Source organism: Castanea sativa, chromosome 7 (assembly GCF_040712315.1).
Source record: "Castanea sativa cultivar Marrone di Chiusa Pesio chromosome 7, ASM4071231v1".
NCBI lineage: Eukaryota > Viridiplantae > Streptophyta > Magnoliopsida > Fagales > Fagaceae > Castanea > Castanea sativa.
In genome coordinates, this window is record NC_134019.1 from 46,266,576 (window position 1) to 46,283,701 (window position 17,126).

Genomic DNA, 17,126 nt, shown 5'->3' on the forward strand with positions numbered 1-17,126 from the left:
CTGCTTTTTGACGCTTCTGTATCCTGCATTAGCCGTAGCCAAGAACATGCATGCAACCCAAATGATCAGATCACAGATCGGTTTCTGTCTTCTTCTTTTGTATTTAATCCCCCTGATTTTATTAGGTTTATGAGAACAAGATTTGGTTTTTTGATTTATGTTGACCTTGTCTCTGAGTTTAGAGACATTTGAGAGAAGAGTTTGAATTCTGTCCGGATGTTACGCTACCAATAATATAACACCACATTAACACCCAATTAAAATATCATTAAAACCAAAAAAAAACCAACAAATTAATGTACTTCTGTGTTGATGTTAGCAATTGTGATGTTATCAAATGCACAAAGAAGCTGAAGAAGTCATTAGTGACTTCACCCACCAATGGTCCACCGTTATCAATGATTTGGTGATCTCTCTTCCTCCCTCTAAATTTTATTTTACAAAATCTAGAAAAGAAAAATGAACCCCACAATTGGCGGATTTTGGCAACATCTCCAGAGGTTTAATTTGGGCAGCATTTTTGGCGATTGGGGTTGTTTCTTAGCCAGCTTGGAGATTTAGTTGGTTTTGATTTCTAAGGAAGATACAATTTTGGTATATAATTTTTAGAGGCAAGATTATGCGTGATAAGTTTTATTCTTTAGTTTGCAATCAACTAACGTGGCGCAATGTGATTGATGTGCTTAAAATTGGGGTTTTTTACCCCATCCAGATAGAATTGGCACTCTTGAGAGAAAGGAGGTGGATTGAGATTTGTAACTATTGAAATAAACTTGAATATTTTAATTGGGTTGAGTTAATTTTTTATTCAATTAAAGTTTTTTTTTATATATAATAAACAGTAGCACTTCAGACCAAAAGAGTGACTGTTCTTGTTTATAGAGTGACTGAGACTGTTGGATTAATATTTTTTTTTTACTCCCTAAAAAAGAGAGGATTTTGCATTTACCTCGTTTGTTGGGATACTCTAATTCACTTTAATTACTTCTAATATTTTTGTAAATTTTTTTTTCTTCTTTTGGAGAGGATAGCTACATAAACATTTAACATTACTTCACTAAATAATAAAGAAAAACATTACTTTTGATAGTAACAACAACATCCATATTTCTCTTCCATCAAACCCTTGATTAACCTCTCTGATTAATAAGAGGATCTTTATTCTTCAGTTTAACCACAAGACCATAAGGTAATACAAAGTAATTTAGAAAGCTTGGACTAAAACATGGTGTCCATGGACTAAATCTAGTAATCTAGATTCAAAATTTTGGACTATTGAATTACATAGTGTTGGTCATGGTGTCCACAGACTAAATCTAGTCATCTAGATTCAGAATTTTGGACTATTGAATTACATAGTGTCCACCAACAGCCCATTTCCAAAAGGGATTTGGTTGTAGCAATCAAGGTTGTCACCATAGCCAACTCCAAGAAAGTCACAATACCTCTTATAGAATCCAATGCGATTCTCCACCTGAGCATTCGGACCTCGACCACACTCAAGGCCACCATTGATGATGTTTGTGGTGGTACCATAGCCAGAAAGCCGACCAATTACAACGTCAACACTAGACGGGTTCCAATTTCCGGTGATTACATCATGGCATGATGGCTTTGGTGACTGTGGAGTCATCCAAAACTAGATTGCTGCCTTAAATGAAATAACTGGATCAGTGGCCACAAGGTCTGGATTGTTCAATAGATCCAACTCTAAGGCTTCTCCACACTGCCCATAGTTATAGTTCCTAAATTGTCATAATTAGTGATTTAGTGTACATGACAATAGTGTTAGTACAAAGAGTAATGTTACATGGACAATATTTTTCGAGTGACTAAATTATTATTGATTCTTATATAGATTTATCATTGACACTATCATGTGAGATATGCAATAAAAATATTGTGACTCTAAAGTACAAAATTTAGATCATTAAACTTTGGATAATAAGGTCATGTACTAACCATGAAAGTTGGATAGGACCACGGCCATAATATTCTTGACCAGAAGCACAAGGATAATTGGGATTCCATGCACAGTATAATCCACCGTTTATTTCTCTAACAAAGCAATACCCCCAAGAGTACGGACCACCAGGTGCAGTTGGCCATCCCCCTACATGTACAACATAAATTATAAATTTATTATAGAAACAAATTGTATAAATCATGTAGCAAAGTCATTGTTGGTTTTTTTATATTTAATAATACACTTTATTTTTAAATTGTAATGCATGAGTGACCTTAGCCATCGAATACATTAACTATTAAAAGCAATAACTTTAAATCTAAATTGAAAATCAATTCACTTTACCAAAGTATTTTTTGTCCCTTTTTTTTCTTTCATATAGATGTAAAATAAAGAACGAATGTTATCATTTCAGACTATGGCATGTGACGAAATCAGGTTTTCCTTTAGCAATCAATATTCAATAGTATGGTATTCATGTCATCTATGATCCGTAACAATTTGTTTAATTATACTAATAAGTAAATTAAAGTGAACTACCGGTAGTTTCATGTGAAGTTTGGGCTAAGAAAGCAGCTATCTCTCTTTTACGAATGTCAATGTCCCCAGTTGTGCCAAAGCCAGGAAAGGAATTTGCGGCTTCTATGAAAGCATCATAAGTGTAGAAATTCCTAGCAGGGCAGGCAACAGCATTACGATACGGTAGTAGCTGATCAAAATTATCGCTTGAAATTATACTACCAATATCTCCTCCTTCACCACCACCACCGCCGCCACCGCCACCGCCACCGCCACCACTACATTGGCTTTGACAACCATTGTCGCAATAATTAGCTGTGGTGCCGCACCAGCCCCACTGGCTGCAGCACAACCCATTTGGGCAAAGAGCACCCCCTGCTTGCGTACCACATTGCTCAGCTAAGCCTCCTTGGAATGAAGACAACAACAAAGAGAAAATAACCAAAGCACAAAACCTCATTTTCATAGTTGTTTGTGTTTCAAGTTGATGTTTTAGGATGGTGAATTGGTGATCAAGTGGGATGGTATATATTGTTAAAATGTAATTTGTAATTGACAAGTGGCTCCCTATGCGTCAAAGAAAGAAGCAACTGAAATCTGAGTGTCAACAAATGAAGAATCCAGCACCAAGCAAGCATGCAAGTAGACACCTCATGGACAAGGGTCAATTAAAGAGAAATGAAGCAAATTTCTGTAGTATTCTTGAAGCTTGTAGTCATCCTAAACTCCTAACACATCTATATATATAGATGTGAGTTGTAAATGAGGTTGCAACATCCGAAATTCAGCAAAAGAGTTTCTGCAATACTCTGTTTTTCTTTTCATATATAGCATAGTAGAGAGGGATCAAGTTTTGTCTGTTTATCTTTTAACGATCAATAACCCGATGGCAGATTTCAGCTTCCCATCTTATCTAGTAATAATTTAGCTTTAAAAAGGAAGAAAACGTGGGCTAATTTTTTGTGTGACCTTGTCATGTTGTACATGAATGCTATTAATTTATGGCCACAATCTGTAGACATCATTAGTTGAATGAATTTCTCCTTTTTTATCAAAAAAAGAAAGAATACTATTGATAATCTGAAGACATCATTCATAATGAATAACTAAGATTTAGTATCTTAGATACAGTCAAAAGGTTCGTAAATTAAATTTAAACATTTGGTTTTATTGATCATTTTAACATAAATAATGTTAATATTTCTCAAGATAAATTAAATTCAAAGTTACGTATAAAAATTGAGGAACTTAATATACTACATCTAAATTATTGTACTTGAGTTTGAAATTAATACATATATTTTTATGATAGTGTTTTCTTATTTCTAAACATGCAATATGACATATCTAAACTATAAATAGAGGTATTTGTTTGCTTTAAGTTATAATCAACGGGTTATAATAAAAGAGCGGTGTTTGCTTTACACAGTGTATTCATAACTTGAAACTGTGATTTTAATCATGTTTTTAAGTTATTAACAAGTATTTGCCATAATCAAATTTCGTTTTTTAATAATACTGCATATATATATGATATATGCAATCCAAAACATTGATTTTTTTTTTCTCATGCGTGCATCTTTATTTGGTGTCAACATAGCATTATGGATTGGATGTAACATCATATATTGAAAATTGATGAGACAAATAATGGTTATTTTTTTTATTCAACAGAAAAGCAATGGCTTATGACACTAAATTTACCAGGCTGAAAAATGATTTCAACCCATGTGGGATATATTTTATTAGACATGTAAGCCTAGCATTGCTCAAGAATAATAAAAAGGAAAAACAGGTTTGGAAACTAGTTAAATTCTTTCATAATACATTTATTCTGCAAACTAACATGATAGATGCTATATCAGAACCAATAAGTTGTATGATCCTTATTCAGCAAAAAAAAAAAAAAAAAAGTTTTATTATCCTTAAAGATAATCACATATTATATTGCTTCTAAGCACCATGTCCACATCAATCTTTAAACAATATTACCTTTGAAAAGTGAATTTCCTTTATAAATTTTAACATTCATTTCAGTCTTCTAATTTTGCATTCATTCATTTCGGTCCTTGATGTTTTATATCTATTCAATTAAAACATTTTCTTCAACTTTTATTACAATTTTTTTAATTTAAAAAAATTGGAAGAAAATTTTAAAAATTTAGAAAATACAACATATAACAAAAGTTGATGGAATAATTAAATAAACTTAGAAGTTAGAGGACTTAAATAAACGAAAACAAAGTTAGAGGACTGTATTAATTTTGGTGAAACATAAAGAATAAATTTCGCAGTTTGGGTATGTTTAGGATTTGCTTATTTTGTTGAAACTGAAAATTTTTTGTTAAAAGTACTGTAAATAAATATAAAAGTTAGTTAAAATAGTACAGTAGAATCCATGAATAGTACTAAAAAGTGCAGTGGGGCCCATAAATAATAGAAAAATAAACTGGATAGTAAAATAAGCTAGCAAAATTAACCCATGACAAACCCACACTTAGCCTAAACTTTTTAAAAATAAGAAAGGAAGGATATGCTCAAGAAAAGTGATAATATCCCATAAATTTGGCCTTAGCCTTTTCGACTTGTTGTTCAGAGGGCATTATATTTCATTTTCCTGAATTGACTATTCGGTCTATCACATGATTCACATGGCATTATCACTTCAATCATTCACTGCCATAGGCATCAAGTTAGAAATTGTGTTACGGTCCCCTGCTAGATACTTTATAGGTGTACAAAATTAAATATCATTACCCATACAGAGGATCTATGATTTCTTTTCTAATTTCTCGACAAAATGTCTAATTCTTTTCTATTATTTGATTATTTTTGGGTCATGTATTATATATCTCCCATCTCATATGCACTATATAATTACATAAATGATTTATATAATGATAGCTTTAAGATTAAGATGTTGACTAGAGTTTTGAAACATAAGAACTCGTTAATCTCATGAACTCTCAATAACTGTTAGTATATATGTCTTCATTTTAGTTATGTTTCACCTATACAAATTAATATCAAAGTTTGGATCATAATTAAGCCGTGTTTGAATATATAGGAAAAGGTTAGAATAAGATGACCATCCTTCTTTCACCAATTTTGATTGAGATCTAGCATTGTCAACCATATAATTATTTGTTTCCTAAAAAAAACATAAAATTATTTGTTTTGTTTAATTTGTTATCCATTAAGGCAATTGTTAATTTGTTAATAAGGGAATAGTAGAATCTGACAGCTATTTGATTTTCAATTTATTCAACTTCATTGAATGTGAATTGTATTCCCCTACTGTTCATTTTTCTTAGAAAACAATTAAGATTTAAGACACGGTGAAATGGCTTTATTGGCTACTCAAAAGCTTATAATGTAAAAATATTATTTAAAAGAGAGATAAAAATGAACTCTTAAAATCTTAAGATGTATTTCGTAAATGGAATAAATTTATTAATTTTGATATAGCCATCTAGATCAAAATGGTATATGAAAGTTCATTAAAAACATTGACCCAATTCGTTCATCAATTTCCAAAAAAAAAAAAAATCATTCATCTATTTTGTGTTGCAAGCGTGATGCAAAAAAAAAAAAAAAAAAAAAAGTGTTATTAAATTTGTAGGCTCCTTTTTAGGAGAGTTTTATCTTCATCCAAAAAGATTCTAAAGTCCAAACTATTATATGTTCCAATATATCAATCTTGTCATGTGTACTGAAATATTGGAACAGGAAATGGTTTCGAAACCCTCAAAGTGGAGATATAGCTCTAAAAAGAAGAGTTAAACATGCTAGTCTATTTGGCATCAATTTTGACTTTTCCCTTTGAATTTTTAGTTTTTATGTATAACTTTTTAAAATCTCACTTTTTATAGTCTGTTTTTACTTTTTCAATTTTTTCAAGTTACAAGTATACTTTAGCACACTCTAACAAAAAACTAGATAAACAGTTTCCAAAAAGATACAAAGTTATATTTTCAAATCACACTAGCAAGTTGCAACACAAAATAGATTTCCTAAACACTAACTACAAAGGGAATAATAAATAGTCTTGGGAGATTGTCATTTAATAATTCTCATCATGTGTGGCCAAAAAAAGTTATATATATATAGCAAGATCATGATTAGAGAATTGTCCATTTGTGTGACATAGAACTTAATCAATGACCAATCATTCATTGCTGCAAAAGTAAGGGGGTTTATTCATCTCTATAAAGAATGAGAATGATAAAAACATAGTCCGTAGCATACAATATAATGGTCTCATTGGGCCTTTTTTACAACTTGTCAAGCCCAAGTTATGCTATTGGCCTTGGGCCTTACTAGAACTTGGGCTCTCAAGGTTAAGAGAGTTATGGGTGGAGTTGGGTTCGGCTCCGGTACAAAGGACTGCTATTTCGGCTTCCTCTAGAATTTGCCCACTTAAATCATTAGATGTTTGACAGTGGTGCATAATATTGGGCTGCTATTTTGTAACAGGACTTTCAAGGAGCTAATCTACTTTAATTACTTTCAACATTTGTGTAAATATTTTTTAATAATAACAGCAACATCCACAGCAAACAAGAAGGTAGAAGAAAGAAAAGAGAAACAGAAAAGTCCTTATCTATCTTCGCATCAAACCTTTGATTAACCTCCGATTAATCAAAGGATCTTTATTCTTCATCTAAACCACAAGACTACAAGGTAATACCAAGCAATTGAAAAGGCTAGGACATGTTTAGATTCGAAATTTTGGGTTATTTAATCAGTGTCCACCAACCGTCCATTTCCAAAAGGTCTTTGGTTGTAGCAATCAAGGTTGTTACCATAGCCGTTGAAATAAACTTGAATATTTTAATTGGGTCAAGTTAATTTTTTATTCAGTTAATGTTTTTTATTTTTTAATAAACAGTAGCACTTCAGACTAAAAGAGTGATTGTTTCTTGTTTATAGAGTGACTGAGACTGTTGGAGCAATATTTTAAAGTTTTACTCTCTAAATTAGAGAAGACTTTGCATTTATCTCGTTCGTTGAAGATTCTCTAATTCACTTTAATTACTTTTAACATTTGTGTAAATTTATTTGTTTTCTTTTTTTGGAGAGGATAGCTACGCAAACATTTAACATTACTTCATTAAATAATAAGGAAAAGCATTACTTTTAACAGTAACAGCAACATCCATATTTGTCTTCACATCAAACTCTTAAATAACCTCTCCGATTATTCAAAAGATCTTTATTCTTCATCTTAACCACAAGACTACAAGGTAATACCAAGTAATTTAAAAAGCTAGGACTAGAACATGGTGTCCATAGACTAAATCTAGTAATCTAGATTCAAAAGTTTGGACTATTGAATTACATGGTGTCCACCAACAACCCGTTTCCAAAAGAGCTTTGGGTGTAGCAATCAAGGTTGTCACCATAGCCAACTCCAAAAAAGTCACAATACCTCTCATAGAATCCAATGCGACTCTCCACCTGAGCATTCGGACCTCGACCACACTGAAGGCCACCATTGATGATGTTTATGGTGGTACCATAGCCAGAAAGCCGACCAGCTGCAATGTCAGCACTAGAGGGGTTCCAATTTCCGGTGATTACATCATGGCATGATGGCTTTGGTGACTATGGAGTCATCCAGAACCAGAGGGCTGCCTTAAATGAAATAACCGGATCAGTGGCCACAAGGTCTGGGTTGTTCAATAGATCCAACTTTAAGGCTTCTCCACACTGACCATAGTTATAGTTCCTAAATTGTCATAATTAGTGATTTAGTGTACATGACAATAGCGTTAGTACAAAGAGTAATGTTACATGGACAATATTTTTGAGTGAGTAAATTATTATTGATTCTTATATAGATTTATTATTGACACTATCATGTGAGATATGCAATAAAAATATTGTGACTCTAAAGTACAAAATTTAGATCATTAAGCTTTGGATTATAAGGTCATGTACTAACCATGAAAGTTGGATAGGACCACGGCCATAATATTCTTGACCAGGAGCACAAGGATAATTGGGATTCCATGCACAGTATAATCCACCATTTATTTCCCTAACAAAGCAATACCCCCAAGAGTACGGGCCACCAGGTGCAGTTGGCCATCCCCCTACATATACAACATAAATTATTAATTCATTAAAGAAACAAATTGTATAACTCATGTAGCAAAGTCATTGCTGGGTTTTTTTTTTTTTTTTTAGTAATACACTTTATCTTTAAATTGTAATCCATGAGTGACCTTAGCCATCGAGTACATTAACGATTAAAAGCAATACCTTTAAATTAGAATTGAAAATCAATTCACTTTACCAAAGTATTTTTTGTCCCTTTTTTTCTTTCATATAGATGTAAAATAAAGAAAGATTGTTATCATTTTAGACTATAGCATGTGATGAAATCATGTTTTCCTTTAGCAATCAATATTCAATAGTACGTTATTCATGTCATCTATGATCTGTAACGATTTGTTTAATTATACTAATAAGTAAGGTAAAGTGAACTACTAGTAGTTTCGTGTGAAGTTTGGCCTAAGAAAGCAGTTATCTCTCTTTTACGAATGTCAATGTCCCCAGTTGTGCCAAAGTCAAGAAAGGAATTTGCAGCTTCTATGAAAGCATCATAAGTGTAGAAATTCCTAGCAGGGCAGGCAACATCATTACGATACGGTAGTAGCTGATCAAAATCATCACTTGAAATTATACTACCAATATCTCCTTCTTCACCACCACCGCCACCACCACCGCCACCGCTACATTGGCTTTGACAACCATCGTCTCAATAAGCAGCTGTGGTGCCGCACCAGCCCCACTGGCTGCAGCACAACCCATTTGGGCAAAGAGCACCCCCTGCTTGCGTACCACATTGTTCAGCCAAGCCTCCTTGGAATGAAGACAACAACAAAGGGAAAATAACCAAAGCACAAAACCTCATTTCCATAGTTGTTCGTGTTTCAAGTTGATGTTTGAGGTTGGTGAATTGGTGATCAAGTGGAATGGTATATATAGCGTAGTAGAGAGGGATCACGTTTTGTCTATTTATCTTTTAATGTTTTTGGAATATTTGTTCAATAACCCGATGGCAGATTTCAGCTTCCCATCTCATCTAGTAATAATTTAGCTTTAAAAAGGAAGAAAACGTAGGCTACTTTTTGTGTGACCTTGTCTTGTTGTACATGAATGCTATTAATTTATGGCCACAATCATTCCAGGCTTTGTCCTCCCTGTCGTTTCTGGTTCTGTTCTTTAGTTGAATGAATTTCTCCTTTTTTTTTATCAAAAAAAGAAAGAATACTATTGATAATCTGTAGACATCATTCATAATGAATAACTAAGATTTAGTATCTTAGATACAGTCAATAGTTTCATAAATTAAATTTAAACATTTGGTTTTATTGATCAATTTGACATAAATAATGTTAATATTTGTAATGATAAAAATTGAGGAACATAATATATTACATGTTAAGTTACATATTTTTAATGTTAATATTTCAAAGTTACATATAAAAATTGAGGAACTTAATATACTACATCTAAATTATTGCACTTGAGTTTGAAATTAATACATATATTTTTATGATGGTGTTTTCCTATTTCTAAACATGTGACCAATATGACATATCTAGACTATATATAGAGGTCTTTGTTTGCTTTAAGTTTTAATCAACTGGTTATAATAAAAGAGCGGTATTTGTTTTATACAGTATATTCATAACTTGAAAATGTTATTTTAATCGTGTTTTTAAGTTATTAACAAGTATTTGCCATAATCAAATTTTGTTTTTTAATAATATTGCATATATATATATATATGCAATCCAAAACATTGATTTTTTTTTTCTCATGCGTGCATCTTAATTTGGTGTCAAAATAGCATTATGGATTGGATGTAACATCATATATTCAAATTGATGAGACAAATAATGGTTATTTTTTTTATTCAACAGAAAGGCAATGGATACCGACACTAAATCTACCCGGCTGAAAAATGATTCCAACCCATGTGGGATTTATTTTATTAGACATGTAAGCCTAGCAATGCTCAAGAATAATAAAAGGCAAACCAGGTTTGGAAACTAGTTAAATTCTTTCATAATACATATATTTTGCAAACTTACATGATAGATCCTATATCAGAACCAATAAGTTGTATGATCCTTATTGAGCAAAAAAAAAAAGTTTTATTATCCTTAAAGATAATCACATATTATATTGCTTCTATGCACCATGTCCAAATCAATCTTTAAACAATATTACCTTTGAAAAGTGAATTTTCTTTATAAATTTTAGCATTCATTTTGGTCCTTGATGTTTTATAATTATTCAATTAAAATATTTTCGTCAACTTTTATTAGAATTTTTTTAATTAAAAAAAATTGGAAGAAAATTTTAAAAGTTTAGAAAATTTACCACAATGTGAGAAAAAAGTAAGAGAACCACTGAATGTGACAAAAGAACTGTCACATGTGATGTTAAAATTGCACAATGTGAGGATTAAACCGTCAAATGTGATAAAAAAAAGTAAGAGAACCACCGAATGTGACAAAGAACAGTCACATGTGATGTTGGAACCGCACAATGTGAGGATGGAACTGTCAAATATGAGAAAAAAGTAAGGGAACCACCTAATGTGACAAAAGAACTATCACATATGAAGTTGAAACTACATAATATGAAGATAGAACCGTCAAATGTGAGAAAAAAAAAAAGAGTAAAGGAACCACCAAATGTGACAAAAGAATTGTCACATGTGATATTGGAACTACACAATGTGAGGAATGAACTGTCAAATGTGAGAAAAAAGTAAGGGAAGCACCCAATGTGATAAAAGAACTGTCACATGTGAAGTTGGAACTGCACAATGTGAGGTTGGAACTGCACAATGTGAGGATGGAACCGTCAAATATGAAAAAAAAAAAAAAAAAAAAAAGTAAGGGAACCACCAAATGGGAGAAAAGAACTGTCACATGTGATGTTGAAATTGCAAAATATGAAGATAGAACCATCAAGTGTGAGAAAAAAGTAAGGGAACCACCCAATGTGACAAAAGAACTGTCACATGTGAAATTGAAACTGCACAATGTGAAGATGAAACCGTCAAATGTGGAAAAAAAAAAGTACGGAAACCACTAAATGTGACAAAAGAGCTGTCACATGTGACATTAAAACTGCACATTGTGAAGATGGAACTGTCAAATGTGAGAAAAAAAGTAAGGGAACCACCAAATGTGAGAAAAAAGTAAGGGAACCACCAAATGTGAGAAAAGAACTATTACATGTGATGTTAGAACTACACAATGTGAGGATGGAACTGTCAAGTGTGAGAAAAAAGTAAAGCAACCACCCAATGTAACAAAAGAACTATCACATTTGATATTGGAACCGCACAATGTGAGGATGAAACCGTCAAATGTGAGAGAAAAAAAGTAAGGGAACCACCAAATGTGAGAAAAAAACTGTCACATGTGATGTTGGAACTGCACAATGTGAGAATGAAATCATCAAATGAGAGAAAAAAAGTAAAGGAACCACCCAATATGAGAAAAGACCTGTCATATGTGATGTTGGAACTGTACCATATGAAGATGAAACCGTCAAGTAAGAGAAAAAAAGTAAGAGAATCACCAAATGTGACAAAAGAATTGTCACATGTGATATTGAAACTACACAATGTGAGGATGAAACCGTCAAATGTGAGAAAAAAAAGTAAGGGAATCATCCAATGTGACAAAAGAACTGTCACATGTGATGTTAGACCTGCACAATGTGAGGATGAAACCGTCAAATGTGAGAAAAAAAGTAAGGGAACTGCACAATGTGAGAAAAGAACTGTCACATGTGATGTTGGAACTACACAATGTGAGGATGAAACCATCAAATGTGAGAAAAATGTAAGAGAACCACAAAATGTGAGAAAATAACTGCCACATGTGATGTTGGAATTATATAATGTAAGGATGGAACCGTCAAATGTGAGAAAAAAGTAACTTAGTATAGCAGATTACTTATTAGTGGGTGCCGTACCCCCCTTTTTTTGGGGGGGTACCGTAGAATTTCCCTATTTTCACATCACACTTGCTTGCAACACAAAATAGATTTCCTAAACAGTCGGGAGATTGCCATTTAATAAACTCTGTGGCTAAACAAAGTTTTATATGGCAAGATCAAAATAAAGAAATTTTTTCCATGTGTGTGACATAGAACTTAATAGATGGCAGATCATTTATTGTTGCAAAAATAGGGGCTCATTCATCTTTTTAAAGAGTGAACCCATAGCATACAATAGAGGTCGGATGAAGGGCCATTTTTACATTTTGTTAGGCACAAGTTACTAGTGGAGTTGGGTTTGGTTCCACCGCGGAAAGTGAGCTGCTATTTTGTAAAAAGTTTTCTCTAGAGTTTTCCCACTTAATTCATTGAATGTTTCTTAGTGGCGCATAACACGCTGCAATTTTGGAGAGTAAAAAATTACTTTTGCCTTTTGTCCATTTATTTTTCAAATACACTTTTCGACAAATTATCTTTTCGATAAATTATCATTTCTTTATCTCATTTAAATATTACTTCTTCCTTCATTCTATATTCATTTTTAAGCTTCTTTTATTCTTTTTTTAATCATTTAAAAAAAATTCCTTTATTCATTCTCAACTATTATATTTTTCAAATTTCCCATAGTTATATTTTTTAAATATCCCAACAATTATATTTTCCAACAATCTTTATTTTATTTTAGTGTTCATACTTTTTAAACCATCATAGGACCATTTAATCAGATCTCGTGGAGCACTTGCAACAACAATACAGCAAGTCATATGAGCATCTAAAATTAACTTTCTTGCTCGCGTTATTATATATGTTAGTCTTTATTGCAATTTTGAGTCTATCAAATCTATGTTAGTCTTGTGCAAGTCCTTTAAAAATTCTATGTAATTTAATTTTAATAAAATCTATGTCAGTTTTGAAATTTATAAATGTATACAATTTTTTTTTTTTTTTTTGAGAATCCAATGTATACAATTTGGAATGGATTTATTCATTAATTTTTAGCGGGTTTTTTTTTTTTTGGATTATTATTATTCTTTTCTTTCTTTAGTGATTTTGGATTATTATTATTACTAAACTCTTAATGAACTAATCTTTACCACCTCATTCTTTAAAAAAAAAAATATATATATATATATATATATATATCTTTACCACTTTCTAAATTTTCTTATCCCAAAAAATAATAATAATAAAGAAAAAGCATAGGGTCATTATCTTTAGTCTTTATCACACGTTTTTTTCTCAAACACAACGACACAAAAAGATAGAGCACGTTGATATTTTGGGAAAAGCTTTGCTACATACTAGTATGCAAAAAATTGCTGCATAATGGGTTATGTCGCAATAAAAAGAAAGTAACATGTGTTCAAGGGTCCACCTGATCATGACTCTTGAACACATGTTGCTTTCTTTTTACTGCCACATAATCCATTATGCAACAATTGTTGCGTACAAGTATGCAATAAATCCTTTCTGTCTCTTCAAAACTTCAATAGCCTTGACAAGTTCTACAGAACTTATTTCCAGCACTTGGCCTCCACTGTACAAAGCCAGATCGTCTAGTCCATTGTCCTCCATGCCACAGCCAAGAACATGCAGCCCAAATGATCAGATCACAGATCGGTTTCTGTCTTCTTCTTCTTCCCCCTACTTTGATTAGGTTTATGACAACAAGATTTTTTTTTATGATTTGTGTTGACTGTGTCTCCCTCTTGAGTTTAGAGTCGTTTGAGAGAAAAGAGGTTGATTGAGATTTGTTTCCGATGAAATAAACTTGAATATTTTAATTGGGTTGTGTTAATTTTTTTTTTCAGTTAATGTTCTTTTTTTGTTAATAAGCAGTAGCATTCTAGACCAAAAGAGTGACTGTTCTTGTACTATATAGTGACTGAGACTGTTGGAGCAATATTTTTTTGGTTTTACTCCCTAAATTAGAGAGGATTTTGCATTTACCTAGTCTGTTGGGATGCTCTAATCCACTTTAATTACTTTTAACATTTGTGTAAATTTATTTTTTCTTTTTTCGGAGAGCATAGTTATGTATTACTTCATTAAGTAAGAAAGAAAAACATTCCTTTTAATATTAATAGTAACATTCATATCTGTCTTCGCATCAAACCCTCGATTAACCTATCGGAGGATCTTTATTCTTCATCTAAACCACAAGACTACAAGGTAATACCAAGTAATTTAGAAAGCTAGGACAAGGACATGGTGTCCACAAACTAAATCTAGTAATCTAGATTCAGAATTTTGGATTATTGAATTACATTGTGTCCACTAACAGTCCATTTCCAAAAGGCCTTTGGTTGTAGCAATCAAGGTTGTCACCATAGCCAACTCCAAGAAAGTCACAATACCTCTTATAGAATCCAATGCGGCCCTCCACCCTTTCATTCCAACCTTGACCACACTCAAGGCCACCATTGATAATGTTTGTGGTGGTACCATAGCCAGGAAACCGACCAGCTGCAATGTCAGCACTAGACGGGTTCCAATTTCCAGTGATTACATCATGGCATGATGGCTTTGGTGACTGTGGGGTCATCCAGAACCAGATTGCTGTCTTAAATGAAATAATTGGATCAGTGGCCACAAGGTCTGGGTTGTTCAATAGATCCAACCCTAAGGCTTCTCCACACTGCCCATAGTTATAGTTCCTGAATTGTCATAATTAGTGATTTAGTGTACATGACAATAGTTTTAGTACAAAGAGTAATGTTACATGGACAAAAATTTTGACTTAGTAAATTATTATTGATTCTCATATAGATTTATCATTGACACTACCATGTGAAATATGTTGTCAAAATTATTGTGACTCTAAAGTACAAAATTTAGATCATTAAACTGTGGATTATAAGGTCATGAACTAACCATGTAAGTTGGATAGGACCACGGCCATAATATTCTTGACCAGGAGCACAAGGATAATTGGGATTCTGTGCACAGTATACTCCACCATTTATTTCCCTAACAAAGCAATACCCCCAATAGTAGGGGCCATCAGGTGCAGCTGCCCATCCCCCTACATGTACAGCATAAATTAATTCATTAAACAAAAAAAATTGTATAACTCATGTAGCAAAGTCATTGTTGTTTTTTTAAATTATTATATAAATAATACACTTTATCTTTAAATTGTAATCCATGAGTGACCTTAGTCATTGAATACATTAACAATTAAAAGCAATCACTTTAAATTAGACTTGAAAATCAGTCACTTTCATATAGACATAAAATAAAGACAGAATGTTATCATTATAGACTATGGCATGTGACAAAATCATGTTTTCCTTTAGCAATCAATATTCAATATATAGTATGGTATTCATGTCATCTATGATCTATGTAACAATTTGTTTAGTTATACTAATAAGTAGAGAAATGATATGTCCACAACATTTTTACAACATTTTTACAACAAATCTTAAGTGGCAGGTTGTTACTGGTTGTTATTGTTGGGGCAAAAAAGTAATTTTAGTGTTAAGTTCAAATTTGAACCAATAATAACTAACCACCTATGATTTGTTGTAAAAATGTTGTAAAAATGTTGTGGACGTAGCACCTCTCTAAGTAGTATGGTAAAGTGAACTACCGGTAGTTTCTTGTGAAGTTTGGCCTAAGAAAGCAGCTATCTCTCTTTTGCGAATGTTAGTATCCCCAGTTGTGCCAAAGCCAGGAAAGGAATTTGCAGCTTCTATAAAATCATCATAATTGTAGAAATTTTTAACATCGCAGTTACGATGCGGTAGTAGCTGATCAAAAGTATCCCTTGAAATTATACTACCAATATCTCCTCCTTCTCCTCCACCACCACCACCACCACCACCACCACAACCATCACTACTACATTGGCTTTGACAACCAGTGCAGCAATAATCAGCTGTGGTGCCACACCAGCCATGCTGGCTGCAGCACAACCCACCTGGGCAAAGAGCATCCCCTGCTTGCGTACCACATTGCTCAGCTAAGCCTCCTTGGAATGAAGAGAACAACAAAGAGAAAATTACCAAAGCACAAAACCTCATTTTCATAGTTGTTTGTGTTTCTAGTTGATGTTTGAGGATGGTGAGTGGAATGGTATATATAGCATAGCAGAGAGGGATCAAGTTTTGTCTGTTTATCTTTAATGTTTTTAGACTTGTTAAATAATTTAGCTTTAAAAAAGAAGAACATGTGATTAACTGAAGAGTAAAAAGAAGAGGTAGGGCAAATCCTTTTTTAAGAACTTGCACTTTTATTTTATTTTTTTAAAAAAACTTTTATAAGAAGAACTCAACTTTTTATTACCTTCAGTTTTTAAGTTTGTCTCTATTTATGTGAACACAATAAAAAGCGCAAAAGGGCCCGCCTAACAAAAAATCCATCACAAAGCACCTAGGGGTTGCAATTCATGTTGGCTTGTCTTATTTGCATTGTGTTATGTTGAGATAAGGGCATCTAGTTAAATAAATTGGCACAAACATGACATGTTTATTAAGACGCAATTCACTTCACATGGTTAATAAAAATGTTGTGTTGAGTTGACACAAATACAACATTACTCATTTTAAAAATCATTCTTGCAAGCAGTTCAAATCCATTTTTCTCTGATCCTTTTATA

At 32.5% G+C, this 17,126-nt stretch overlaps 1 protein-coding gene and 2 pseudogenes across 1 annotated transcript; all 3 read right to left on the reverse strand.

Annotated features, from left to right (window-relative positions):
- Positions 1 to 1,351: 1,351 nt before the first annotated feature.
- Positions 1,352 to 2,963, reverse strand: LOC142644633 (putative inactive chitinase-like protein LaCIC; annotated as a pseudogene).
- A 4,859-nt stretch (positions 2,964 to 7,822) lies between these two features.
- Positions 7,823 to 9,502, reverse strand: LOC142643689 (putative inactive chitinase-like protein LaCIC; annotated as a pseudogene).
- Positions 9,503 to 14,589: 5,087 nt separating this feature from the next.
- On the reverse strand, positions 14,590 to 16,574 carry LOC142643749 (putative inactive chitinase-like protein LaCIC). Its single transcript, XM_075818464.1, has 3 exons — positions 16,119 to 16,574; positions 15,398 to 15,548; positions 14,590 to 15,180 (listed from the first exon to the last, which is right to left on the reverse strand). The coding sequence occupies exons 1-3, from the start codon at positions 16,555 to 16,557 to the stop codon at positions 14,787 to 14,789; spliced, it is 984 nt and encodes a 327-aa protein (XP_075674579.1). The 5' UTR covers positions 16,558 to 16,574; the 3' UTR covers positions 14,590 to 14,786.
- Between the last annotated feature and the right edge of the window lie 552 nt (positions 16,575 to 17,126).